Raw genomic sequence first — 13,266 nt, forward strand, 5'->3', positions numbered from 1 at the left:
ACCCCGGTTTAGTGCAGGAAAGAGTTTTCTTAAAATGTATATTTTTTTTACCATATTTAGAATTGATAAGATCAGTGGTTTCAGTGCAGTGTAAACCAAAATCCAGAATGATAAAAACTTAGACTGAGAAAAAGTTCATGATTTGAATCAAAGTTCAGCGAGTGTAAACAGATTTCTGTTTTGTAAGCTTCTGTACCTCAGAAGAAATAGAAGGGCAAGGAGAGGACGGTGTAGATGATGATGTGACAAAGAAAAGGTTCAGGTTGAGATAATGCTCATGACTGCAGAGAATTCGTAGGAATTCAAGACGCATAGAACTCAGAGTTGGGAAAGAATTCAGCTTGGCTGTCAACTGGAAAAATGAAAATAAAGACTCATTAGTAGTAAGATCTTTGTCAGAAATGTACATAAAGTATGTCATAACCATGTCATTTTTTTTTTTAATAAAAAACTTTTATAAATGTTACAAAAAAAAATGTATATAATCTTAAATATTATTTCTCACATATATTCATCATCCATCTGTTTCTAAATATATAGGTATGTAAACGAAAAACTAAACTGAAAGTGGAACTCCAGACATAACTTTTTTTAGTTTTGGAGACAGGAGAAAAGTTTGAATATTTGCCCTGCAGCCCTGGTGGATAGAAAGTGTTTGGCTGGAGTGCAATGCAAAGCATTAAACACCCCAAATCTACACAATATGTTTGCTGCTTTGTAATAACAGGTCTGGTTATATCTCTAAAGAGAACCTGTTAAAATGTTTATGTCAGTTTCTGCAGATGGCGGAGCTACTCTGCTATTTACCAGATTCCACTCATGTATAGGATGGTGAAAGAAAAAAAAATCCCTATAAACTTTAAAATGTAAAGGTATAGTTTTTGGAAATAATTTTGAGATTATGTTATGTTACCAGGTAAGATGTACATATCATTTGCTTCTTTGTTTATCAATAAATGGAAAAATGGAAATATAGGGCCAGTTCACACCACATGCAGTTCAGAACATTTTTTTTCTGCATCAAAAATGCATTGATAAAAGGTTACATGGTTTCCAATGACATAGTTCACACCAGTGTGGTCAGATCCAGTGCGTTTCATTTTCATTAAAAAAATGTAGAACATGCTGCATTTTTTTCTGTACTGAACTGTACTGCAATGCAGTAAAACACATAAAAAATGCACCAAAAACGCACTGGAATGCACCTAAACGCACCGGAATGCACATGTCCGTAGTTGAAGAAAAATAAAGGAGAAAAAATGAAAAATGCATCAAAAACACATAAAAAAAGCACCAGAACACATAAAAAACGCTCATAGAGAAACAAATCTGGAATGCATCCAGACTGCATTTCTATGGTGTGAACTGGCCCTTAAAGTGTTACTAAAGCCACACAGTAAAATCTGTTTGTATATGCAGTAAAACACGCTTGATATACTCACAGTGGAACCTAAGGGGTTAATCCTTTGCATTGTGTAAAAATGCTGTTTAATCCTGACATCTCTGATCCTCCCCTTCTTCCAGTGTCCCCCTTTTATCTCCTGATAAGACATATCATGTGGAGACACTCTGCACATGCTCAGTTTGGTATGTATTGCTAGAGAGGTTACTTTTTTCTTGGGAGAGTGCATGTGATCAGCATAGGGCAATCAGTACTGTCCAGACAGAGGTCAAGGGTCCTGCATCCTCTGAGAGCAGAAATAAAACTCCTACACGCTTTAACCAGTGCTCTGCTGAACAATGATAGAAATCACAAGACTGCTCTAACTGCTGATGAGAAAAGGTATTTAGCAGTTTATATTTGCTAAGATAATTGCACTTCCATGTTCTGTACACTGTGGGAGATCAGATATAGTGAATGCAGGGTCCTGGGTTTAGTAAGACTTTAATGTTTACATTATTTATTTATTTATTACTTAAATAGCATAAATTAAAATACCATAAAAAACTAAGTGTGACTTTACCTTTCTAACAAATATAATATTTTAAAGTGGTTTTAAATTCACAAGGTTTTTTAGAATAATCTGCAGTAAATTAAAAAAAAACTATCATTATCTGTTTGCTTCCTCTTCCATTAATACCTACCTGCGTGCGAACCAGTGCAGTGCCCATCTGCAGTGCTGCTCTCTCTCTTCCTGCATTCACAGGGCAGATTGATAACAGCAAGAGCTGTTGGCTTCTGCTGCTGTTAATCAAATCCAGTGAGCGGGGAGTGGGACTTAGCCATGCTGTGTGTGTCAATGGATGCACACAGCCCAGCTTGGGAGCAAGCCTGCATGTCTGCCCTCATAACAAGCAGCTTGTTATGGTGGCAGACCCAGAAGAGGAGCAGAGAGTAGGGGGACCCAGAAGAGGACTTTCGGGCACAGAACAAGCAAGGATAAGCCTCCTTTTTATATTAGGTAAAAAATACGGCTTTAGAACACTTTAAGGAAAGACAGTAAAACAATCCAAATCGCAGACACCATTTCCTACTGTTTTGGTACAAAGAGAAATGATCATACTGAACATGTTATTGGAATGGGGCTACAGATACAGCTGTGTTTTTAGAATGCACTTCAATTTTAAGCAACGATGTGCTGTGTTAAGTTGGCAAACCCAGTACTTAATGACATCAAGACAATAAAAACATTTCTCACTGGCCAAAGAGAACACTTCAGCTGCCAGTATATACTGTATGCTAGGGAATGGTAGCTAATAAATATTAGTCACAAAGATCATCATATTACTTTAGCATCAAATTTCCTATAATTTATTTGTCAAACAGGTGGAAATGGATTTTACTGGAATGCAACATTTGATAGATTAGTCATGATGGAACAAAAGCCTTTCATTGCACATTTCTTTTTTTTTTTTCATATCTTGTACTTGAAATTGATGAAATATACATTATTTGTCATTGTGCCAAGCAAGCCCTGTAATTTTCTCTCTATTAATCTTTTTGCACTTGATGGATCCTAATTGACTGGGTTATAATAAAAACAAAATCCAAAATTTGCTTAAAATAAAATAGAGATAAAAGCTCTTCTGTAATAATTCAGGCAAAACTAACTTTGGGTTACAACCACCTGCTTGACAGTTAACTTTTACCTGCTGTCACTGAAACTATCAGCACACAGGAAAACTGTGACAACTAGTCTTTATTATAGGCTTTGTGACAGGCTAGTAAGTCAAAAACAGACTACAAAAGCAAATCTTCTCATGGTTCAAATATTTAACTCTGGAATAAGGGAACTACATTTCTAAAAACTTTTTCTGACAACTGCACAAAAGTACTTTAATCAGTATGAAGAATGAGACAGCTAAGCCCACACTTCACATTCCACTGTGTTATTGTGTGCTTCAATGTGTATTTTTCTACTACTTTTTGCTAATAATTATCATAGACTTCTGTACCTGATTGCAGTAATGCTTGATGAGATTAAAAACAAAACCTCGATCCATCAAGGAAAGTAAATCATACAAGAAAAATGCCAGACTTATGTTCATTTTCTCTGCTTGTTCAACTTCCTGCAATAAAAAATATAAATATAAATAACCCATGGGGAAGGATATTAGATTTAATGTACTTAGCTAAAACACATGCATTGTTGGCTATATTGATTGCTATTTTCAACCATTGCACAGGTCTGAAATAACAGTTGTTGCACCAGGATTATACAATAATAGGCCTCATTCACATGGCCATAAAAAAACGCATATACAAGTATTTGCAATTATAGATCTGAATGCAGCTGCGTTGTTTTTAGTGAAGCCATTCACATGGGTGCATAAACATGAACTGCTTTCAGAATCCAAAAATCTGTGTCTTGGAACATGCACTTACACGTATAAACGCATGTATATGCATGTACAAGCATGTAAATGAAGTCTAAACAAAGGGGAAAAATAAATTATCATTAAAACGAATTATGTACACAGACACGTCGTGGAGTGTCAATGATCATGAGAACAGTGAGGAATCATCCCAGAACTACACGTGAGGATCTTGTCAATGATCTCCAGGCAGCTGGGAACACAGTCACCAAGAAAATGATTGGTAACACACTACACTAACAAGGATTGAAATCCTGCAGTGCCACAAGGTCCCTCTGCTCAAGAAAGCACATGTCCAGGCCCATCTGAAGTTTGCCACTGCACATCTGAATGATGCAGAGGAGGACTGGTTGGAAGTGTTGTGGTCAGATGAGACCAAAATAGAGTTCTTTGGCATCAACTGAGTTCGCCGTGTTTGGAGGAGGAGGAATGCTGCCTATGACCCCAAGAACACCATCCCAACTGTCAAACGTGGTGGTGGAAACATTCTGCTTTGGGGGTGTTTTTCTGCTAAGAGCACAGGACAACTGCACCGCATCAAAGGGACGATGGACGGGGCAATGTACCATCAAATCTTGGGTGAGAACCTTCTTCCCTCAGCCAGGGCATTGAAAATGGGTCATGGATGGATGTTCCAGCATGACAATGACCCAAAACACAAGGCCAAGGCAACAAAGAAATGACTCAAGAAGAAGCACATTAAGGTCCTGGAGTGGTCTAGCCAGTCTCCAGACCTTAATCTGATTGAAAATCTGTGGAGGGAGCTGAAAGTTTGAGTTGCCAAATGTTAGCCACCAAACCTAATGACTTGGAGAGGATCTGCCAAGAGGAGTGGGCCAAAATCCCTCCTGAGATGTGTGCAAACCTGGTGACCAACTACAGGAAACGTCTGACCTCTGTAATTGCCAACAAGGGATTTGCTACCAAGTCATGTTTTGTGAAGGGGATCAAATACTTATTTCCCTTATAAACATGCAAATCAGTGCATAATTTGTTAGACATGCATTTCTTTTGGATTTTGTGTTGCTATTCTGTCTCTCAGTGTTACAATACACCTACCATTCGATTTTTAGACTGATCATCTCTTTGTGAGTGGGCAAACATTCAAACTCAGCAGGGGATCAAATACTTATTTCCTTCACTGTACTTGCCACTTACCTTCTGTTGTTTATTCAGAAGAGCTCCTATTTCTGAAGTGACTACATTCACTATAGTGCTTATGTCATCTTTGAAACGATTTGAGAAACGGCTTCTTCTGGGTACCTCCTGTTTGTCCACATTGTGGATGTATTGAGCCATGCTCTTCACCTAAAACCAAAAAAAGAGGGATTTAACTTTTATATTTGAGTTCTCTTTACCTTAAACCAAAAGAAAGGAGGATTTAACTTTTATCTTTGAGTTCTTTGAGAATTGTTATAGGTGACAATATGGAACTTACCAGGAGCTCAAAGAAGAACCATGCGTACTTGAAGACATTTTCCCTCACCATGTTGGTGCTAACTACCATCTGCAGAGCCAGTTCCTCATGAAAGTGCTTTTACAAAATATATAAAAAAAAGATTAAAAAAGGTTACATAAAAAATGCATTCATATAAACATATAATGAAAAATAAGGACTACCAATGCTGGACTGCCTATATGAGTTTAGTTTTTTGTAGTCAGATCCTATAAGACATGAGCTCAGATTGACTGCTTAATATCATCATTACATTTTGCACTACCTAACTGAATAAGCCCAGTGGAGTATGCAATTTCAAATGTGTACTCTTTGACTCAAATAATATGTACATCTGAATGTGTATGTTAACAAGCACAATATTCATGAAAGAAAAATGCCATCGATCTCCTTAGGATTTTATCCAATTTAAAATTAAGTGTGGTTCAACTGCGCAAGTCTCCTGCTGTCAGAGATCATCATGCATTTTGGGATTGTATGAAAAATTGATGGCAAATATAATGCCAGTTTATAAATGTGAGCAATCTATCAGATCCTATCATTTAATCATTCTGAATCATGACAAGTTCTCTGACATATCCACATATATTTGATCACTAATGAACCAAACTCCCCACAGGCCATAAACTTGGCAGAGACCTCAATGAATCGATCAAATAAAGGGTCTTTGGTTTATAATTGTATTCAGTTTGATAAGTTTAGTCACAATAAAATGATCAATTGTAATGATCAAATTGATATGTGTAAGGTCACAATAAGAGACCACCGTGATAAGTAGACAGACACAACTAAACCTATTCCACCAGAGAAAAGTGAAATTCAATAACAAAGCAATAACAACAGAGGCAGATCTGAGAACACAAGACAAGCAGTCCTGCAGGTTCCCTGATAAGAAACTTTATTTTAATATGCACTATCGTCTCTTACAAACAAACATAATCACACATTGCAACTAAATATATAACTCAGAGTCTTGTTTCTACACATACACCAAACCAATTTACAAACACTGCACAAGCATTGACATCAAGGGAGAAGCTCGATGATGTTCACTACATATTTATTCAGCCATTCAAGCAACACATCTCATCCCCGCCTGGAGACTGCCCCTCTCTGACATGTTTCACCTTTATGGGATTAGTTATAGAAATGATGTCTATGGCTGGCCATAGATGGGGTTTTTTTTTATCTGACAACAAAGGTGGATGGAGGAAGCTGGTCCAGCCATGCTATGGTTGAAAAATTATGGGAGCAGGGAGGAACCAGAAGTGATGTCACTCCCAGAAACAGGAACCGGAAGTGGTGTCACATTCAACTGGGGGAAGTAGCTGACAATAGCAACCAGTGTATATAAGAGACGTGCTCCAGTGGGAAATTAGGTAAGAGGTTCTTGAGATTCTCTGGATCCCCAAAATGTTTTTTTTTCCCTTCTCCTCTCTCTTTTCACCAGGGTTTGGCTCAGCTTTCCTTTTTTACTCTATTCTGGGTACTGTATTCTTGTATATATTTCTGAACATCAGCTCTTCTATGTTTTAAGCGAAGCTCATTGCACCTATATGCATGCATGTTCTTTGCTGTGATACAACAATGGCGTGTACATCTTGTTGTATTATGCTTGATGTTAGATGACATACTTGGTTATCTGTACCTGCTGGTGATTGTATGTACTGTATATGTCTAATACAAACTTATTGCTAAATCAGTTTGGCTATGTGGTGTGCTTACTCTATACATTAAAGTGTTACTAAACCCAGGACCCTGTATTCACTATATCTGGTCTCCCACAGTACACACAACATGGAAATGCAAATATTTAAGTAAATATAAACTGCTAAATACCTTTTCTCATCAGCAGTTAGAGCAGTCTTGTGACTTCTATCAGTGTCCAGCAGATTACTGGTTAAAGCTTGTAGGATGAGTTTTATTTCTGCTCTAGGAGGATACAGAGCCCCTGACCACTGTCTGGACAGTGCTGATTGGCCCTCTGCTGATCACATGCACTCTCCCAAGAAAAAAAAAACCCTTTCTAGCAATACACAGCAAACTGAGAATGTGCAGGGAGACTCCACACCACATGACTTATCAGGATATAAGAGGGGGACACTGGAAGAAGGGGAGGATCAGAGAAGTCAGGATCAAACAGTATTTTTACACAATGCAGAGGATTAACCCCTTAGTTTCCACACTGAGTATATCAAGCATGCTTTACTGCATATACAGACTGATTTTACTGTTTGGGTCTAGTAACACTTTAAAAAAATGCAAGGTAGAATCTTCCCTGCTGTGCCTCTGTATTCTGACTCCTCCCCTGTTAGAATACACTGATCAGTGGCTGCAGCTGATTGCCTGAAAGCCTCTGATCGATAAACGTTTTTCAACAGTCCTGTTCAACAGAAGTTAATCTTTAGACTGATTTAGAACCACCATAGATGGATCAAAATTTGGCCAGCCCCTGCTGAGCCATCTGAATTTTGATCCATCTATTGGCAGCTTAAGCTCATTAGGGTGAAACAGGTAAGAGAGGGGCGGTCTTCAGGTGGGGATGAGCTGTGTTGCATGAATGGCTGAATAGAAATTTACTGAGCCAAGTTAGGTCATCGGTGTGCTGCTTCTCCTTATGTAAGTGTATCTTTATGGACCAAGGACAGCGTCCTTAGACTGGCACCTATTCAGCTTTGCAGCAGTGGAGGCTTGGAGCATTGACTCCTGCATATACATGTGCAGAATGAAAAAAATAGTTTTGTTTTGTTAATTAACTAATTTTGTTTAGTTGAATTCATTTAGTTTTGTTTTGTTTATTCGTTTCCAAATTTGATACAAATTTTTTGAATTTGGTTGAATTGAATTCAATTTGACTGAACTGAATTCAATTTGATGAGAATTTGAAAATTCAAATTGGCATTCAAATTAAATTTTTTTTCGAATCAAACGTGGCTGCTGAATTTTTTACATCTAAGAATTGCAATATGTTTACATTTCATATTTGTTTCCAAATTCAAATCAAATTTGATTGTTGTTATTTTGGACAAATGTAGTTTCGTTATTTCCTAGGATTTGTTTACATTCGTTACTATTGTGATTCGGAATTTCCGAATTAGGAAACATTTCTCCGAATTTCGATTAAAAACTAAACAAATCGCACATGTCTACTCCTGCATGACTCACTGTAAAAGCATTCTTTAGAACACAAATTCCAATCTGTTTATCAATATTAGTAGATACATATTCTTTTTCCATGCCTAAATATTTTTCCATCATTTTCAGCAATTTGGATTAATTAGAGATAAATACATTTTCAGCTGTGATGGAAATGAATGTCCTGATATTAAAATATAGAGCCCTTCAATTCCATGATTGATAAAAACATTTTCAGCTGTGAAGGAAGTAAATGCTCTAATATTTCAATATGGAGTTCGGGTATGAAATATTTACAATACCTTTTTGCTGGATGGCCTTGTGATGGAAACAGCAGACTGCAAGTCATTGCTGGATTCAACAAAATAAGACATGCGATTGCAGGTACGACTAGAAACCTAAAGGGAATTACCAGAACACCAGGGATCAGAGACTGAAGATGACAAAAGCACATGAGCTGCATACAATATATACCAGTTTGAAGGCTGATGGCCTACTAAGACAGTATGTCACCATAAACATGTCAAATGTAATTTTCCCACTGCCAATGGTTAAAGTATAACTAAAGGCAAAAAGGTTTTTTTTTTCAGTTTTGGACACAGTGGAGAGGGATTGGAATCCCTGTCAGTGTTCATTGCTGTCTGTGCCCCTGTTAAAGATATTCACTCTCTACATTTGTCCTGCTTACCATTATCATTGAAAGTGAAAGTAAAATAAAATCCCAAATTTTGTGTTGTCCCCAGAAAATTAATAAAGGGGAAATCTTCCAATGGGACACTGGGGGTCCCCAAGGGATTCCTTTAATTTGCAGGGATATTCTCTCATTTCCTGTTTGGCTATGAGACAGGAAGTGAAGCGAAATCTCCAAAATGGGACACAGATGGCGAAAAAAAATAGGTGATGGGGTTATGACCTTCCCTTGCTCTATACAAAGTGATCAAACAAAGCTTTGCCTTTGGTTCTACTTTACCTCAAAAGTGGAGATCCATACAACTTTGATTACACACACACATGCAGAGTATAAAAAACAAACAAACATGTCACACCATTTAGGGAAGTCTGGTTCAGCCCTTCTTCTTATTTGTAGTTCATCTAGGTCTTTGACTCTTCTGCAGTGTACACTGCATATAAACCTCCTGGTCCAGGACATGCTTCAGCTTATGACGGGACAATGGAGTAGCAGAGGCAGGGGCGGACTGACAACTCATGAGGCCCCTGGGCAATAGGGGATCATGGGGCCCCTGTGTCCTTGCCCAGACTCAAAAAAGCCTATGAAAAAGGTACCAGGGCCATCTCACGGGGCCCCCTACTGACCCCGGGCCCTCGGGCAGAGCCCGAGTTTCCAAATGGTCAGTCCGCCTCTGAGCAGAGGTACACTGGTCATCACTTCCTAAGCAAGTGTACACTATGACTAAAAGCATGGTACAGGCCAGGGGCGGACTGACAACTCATGGGGCCCCCAGGCAATAGGGGATCATGGGGCCCCTGTGTCCTTGCCCAAACTCAAAAAAGCCTATGAAAAAGGTACCAGGGGCATCTCATGGGGCCCCCTACTGACCCCGGGCCCTCGGGCAGTGCCTGAGTTTCCAAATGGTTTATTTGTTTAATCATGTCCATGTACAGTACTATGCCTTTAAAGTGCACTTAATAAAGAGTTTTGAACAGATAAGATTGTTTTTTACTTTTTTATGACCTCCGTAACGGATGAATTGGTTTTCAATGCATTGCTATGGGAAACTGCATTTCGGTTTACGGGAAAAGTCCTGCAGAATGCATTAAATTCGTAAACCGAGGTACGCCTGTACAAAGACCTGATTGACTTAGAGTGCTGACCCTCCCACCTGTATTCTCAGGGATGTACAGAAGCCTGTTATCAAGGTATTTATACTAGTTAAAGAGTATCATATCATATTTTAATGAATGTATACCTGTAGTATAACTAGGTATGTAATACCACAGAAAAGGTAAAAAAACAGCATTTTATGATAATTAAAGTGCTTTCACAGGAAAAAAGGATTAAAGGTAACGTCTTAACTCACCTTGGAGGACATAATGTTTTTAACTTCTTCATCTGCACTCTGCATTCCTGCAATATCTGGGTTGCTCGAACTCATGGTCCTGGACTGCATTAGTTTAGAACCTACAGTATTAGCTGTGGTACGGCCCACAGTGTTGTAACGCATCTCAGACAGACTTGCACCTTAAAAAGGCACGAAAAAAGGTGAGTGATCTACTACAAGTCTTTGATGTAAACAGCAAAGAATGAACTTAAAAAGAAATCTACCTAATTACAGAAAAATCTGTATAAATATTTGTAGTTGTCTACATAAAAGTACAAATAATGTACAAAATAAGTAAAAAACACAAATAGCTAGTGTGTTAAAAAAAAGAATTGTAGATGTGCCTGCCATCTGCTATAAATAATCTGTGTGTTTTAGCTGTATAATCTCCCCAGATTTACATAACTGTGGTTTACTAAGTATGTTTAACATTCATAAGAGTGTGCAAAATCATTTACTGGAACTGCAGACATTTTCCCGGCATGCTTCAAAGACACTGGAGTTTTTGAGTTGACACATGCATTTCTCTTAAAATATACTGTATGTCTAGGGAAGATTAAAAGAAACATATAGGGGATGATTTACTGAAGGCATATAGGCCTTTACAAGGGAATTTCTTAGTGACAGTGGTGAATATTCACTTGATTGCACATAATTGGATTATAGAATCCAGCAGAGCTTCACCTCATTTGCTAAATTCTGGGGGAAATTCCTCTGCAATGTGAACAGCCTATTTGCATTTAGTAAATCAACCGTATACAATATTCACATTACACTACATGCACCTTTTTCCATAGTTTGTCTCTTAAAAAATTCCAATATGCCATATACTGTATGTTGTATCAGCATATACACTATATTGCCAAAAGTATTGGGATGCCTGCCTTTACACGCACATAAAGTTTAATGGCATCCCAGTCTTAGTCCGTAGCGTTCAATATTGAGTTGGCCAACCCTTTGCAGCTGTAACAGCTATAACTCTTCTGGGAAGGCTGTCCACAAGGTTTAGGAGTGTGTCTATGGGAATGTTTGATCATTCTTCCAGAAGCACATTTGTGAGGTCAGGCACTGATGTTGGACAAGAAGGCTTGGATCGCAGTCTCCGCTAAAATTCATCCCAAAGGTGTTTTATCGGGTTGAGGTCAAAACTCTGTGCAGGCCAGTCAAGTTCCTCCAACCCAAACTTGCTCATCCATGTCTTTATGGACCTTGCTTTGTGCATTGGTGTGCAGTAATGTTGGAACAGAAAGGGGTCATTCCCAAACCAAGTTGGGAACATGAAATTGTCCTAAATGTCTTTGTATGCGGACGCCTTAAGAGTTCCCTTCACTGGAACTAAGGGGCCAAGCCCAACCTCTGAAAATCAACCCCACACCATAACCCCCTTCCACAAAACTTTACACTTGGCACAATGCAGTCAGGCAAGTACTGTTCTCCTGGCAACTGCCAAACCCAGACACGTCCATTAGATTGCCAGACAGAGAAGCATGATTCATCACTCCAGAGAACACGTCTTCACTGCTCTAGAGTCCACTGGTGGCGTGCTTTACGCCACTGCATCTGTTTCTTCGCATTGCACTTGATGATGTAAGATTTGGATGCAGCTGCTCGGCCATGGAAACCCATTCCATGAAGCTCTCTATGCACTGTTGCGCTAATCTGAAAACCACACAAAGTTTGGAGGTCTTTAGCTATCGACTCTGCAGACAGTTGACGACTTCTGTGCACTGTGCACTTCAGCATGCGCTGATCCCGCTCTGTCATTTTACCTAGCCTTACACTTCGTGGCTGAGTTGCTGTTGTTCCCAGTTGCTTCCACTTTGTTATAATAGCACTAACAGTTAACCGTGGAATATTTAGTAACAAGGAAATTTCACGGATGGACTTATTGCACAGGTGGCAACCTATCATGGTACCACGCTTGAATTCACTGAGCTCCTGAGAGTGACCCATTCTTTAACAAATTAATGTAGAATGTTTGGCCATGGAGGTGATTGGAACACCTGAATCCAATGATTTGGCAGGGTGTCCCAATACTTTTGGCAATATAGTGTATGTTCTGTATATCATCATTGTATTGAGTTGGGAGCCATCTATTGGGTGTTCACTGCAACTGCACCTATTTTTATTAGCATCTTGGGAGTGTCTTGTTAATAAAGATTTTCCCATCTACCACTGCAGCCATTTTAGCCTCCTTAACCATTTGCCCCCGGGCAGTGCCCGAGTTTCCAAATGGTCAGTCCGCCCCTGGTTCTGACATTCTTGGACCTCAAGAAATTAGATTGGCTGTCAGTACTTCAGGATTTATTAATATTCAGACCTATACCATAGTTTGTGAACTCTATAACTTTCCTACAAACTAAAAAATACATCCTAATTTGGGTTATTTTCACCAAAGACATGTAGCAGAATACATCTCGGCCTAAATTTATGAAGAACAATTATTTATTTGCAAACTTTTATAACAGAAACAAAGAAAAACCTTTTTTTTTCAAAATGTTTGGTATTTTTTTGTTAATTTAGCAAAAAATAAAAACCCCAGTGGTGATTAAATACCACCAAAAGAAAGCTCTACTTGTGTGAAGAAAATGATAAAATTTTAGTTTGGGTACAATGTTGTATGACCGCGCAATTGTCATTCAAAGTGTGAGAGCGCTGAAACCTGAAAACTGGCCTGGGCAGGAAGGTGTAAAATTGCCTGGTATTGAATTGGTTAAGAACACCAGTGAAGGTTTCCTAGAATTCTCTTTTTGATACACATATGCCTGCAAGCTCATTTGTTGTGTTTGTTAAAGTCAC

General features: G+C 38.6%; 1 protein-coding gene across 2 annotated transcripts in view; it reads right to left on the reverse strand.

Moving 5' to 3' along the window:
- The window catches only part of DOCK8 (dedicator of cytokinesis 8), a 195,378-nt gene that overhangs the window by 54,593 nt on the left and 127,519 nt on the right, over window positions 1-13,266 (reverse strand). For both annotated transcript variants that reach the window (XM_089692587.1, XM_089692586.1), the window contains exons 22-27: window positions 10,447-10,607; window positions 8,710-8,805; window positions 5,255-5,350; window positions 4,975-5,124; window positions 3,397-3,510; window positions 197-352 (exon numbers count right to left, since the gene is read on the reverse strand). In XM_089692587.1, coding sequence (XP_089548713.1) covers window positions 197-352; window positions 3,397-3,510; window positions 4,975-5,124; window positions 5,255-5,350; window positions 8,710-8,805; window positions 10,447-10,607 — 773 coding nt within the window. The remainder of the gene's footprint in view (window positions 1-196; window positions 353-3,396; window positions 3,511-4,974; window positions 5,125-5,254; window positions 5,351-8,709; window positions 8,806-10,446; window positions 10,608-13,266) is intronic.

This window comes from Staurois parvus, unplaced genomic scaffold, assembly GCF_062004578.1.
Source record: "Staurois parvus isolate SC_StPar_1 unplaced genomic scaffold, SC_StPar_1.0 ptg000596l, whole genome shotgun sequence".
Classification (NCBI taxonomy): Eukaryota; Metazoa; Chordata; class Amphibia; order Anura; family Ranidae; genus Staurois; species Staurois parvus.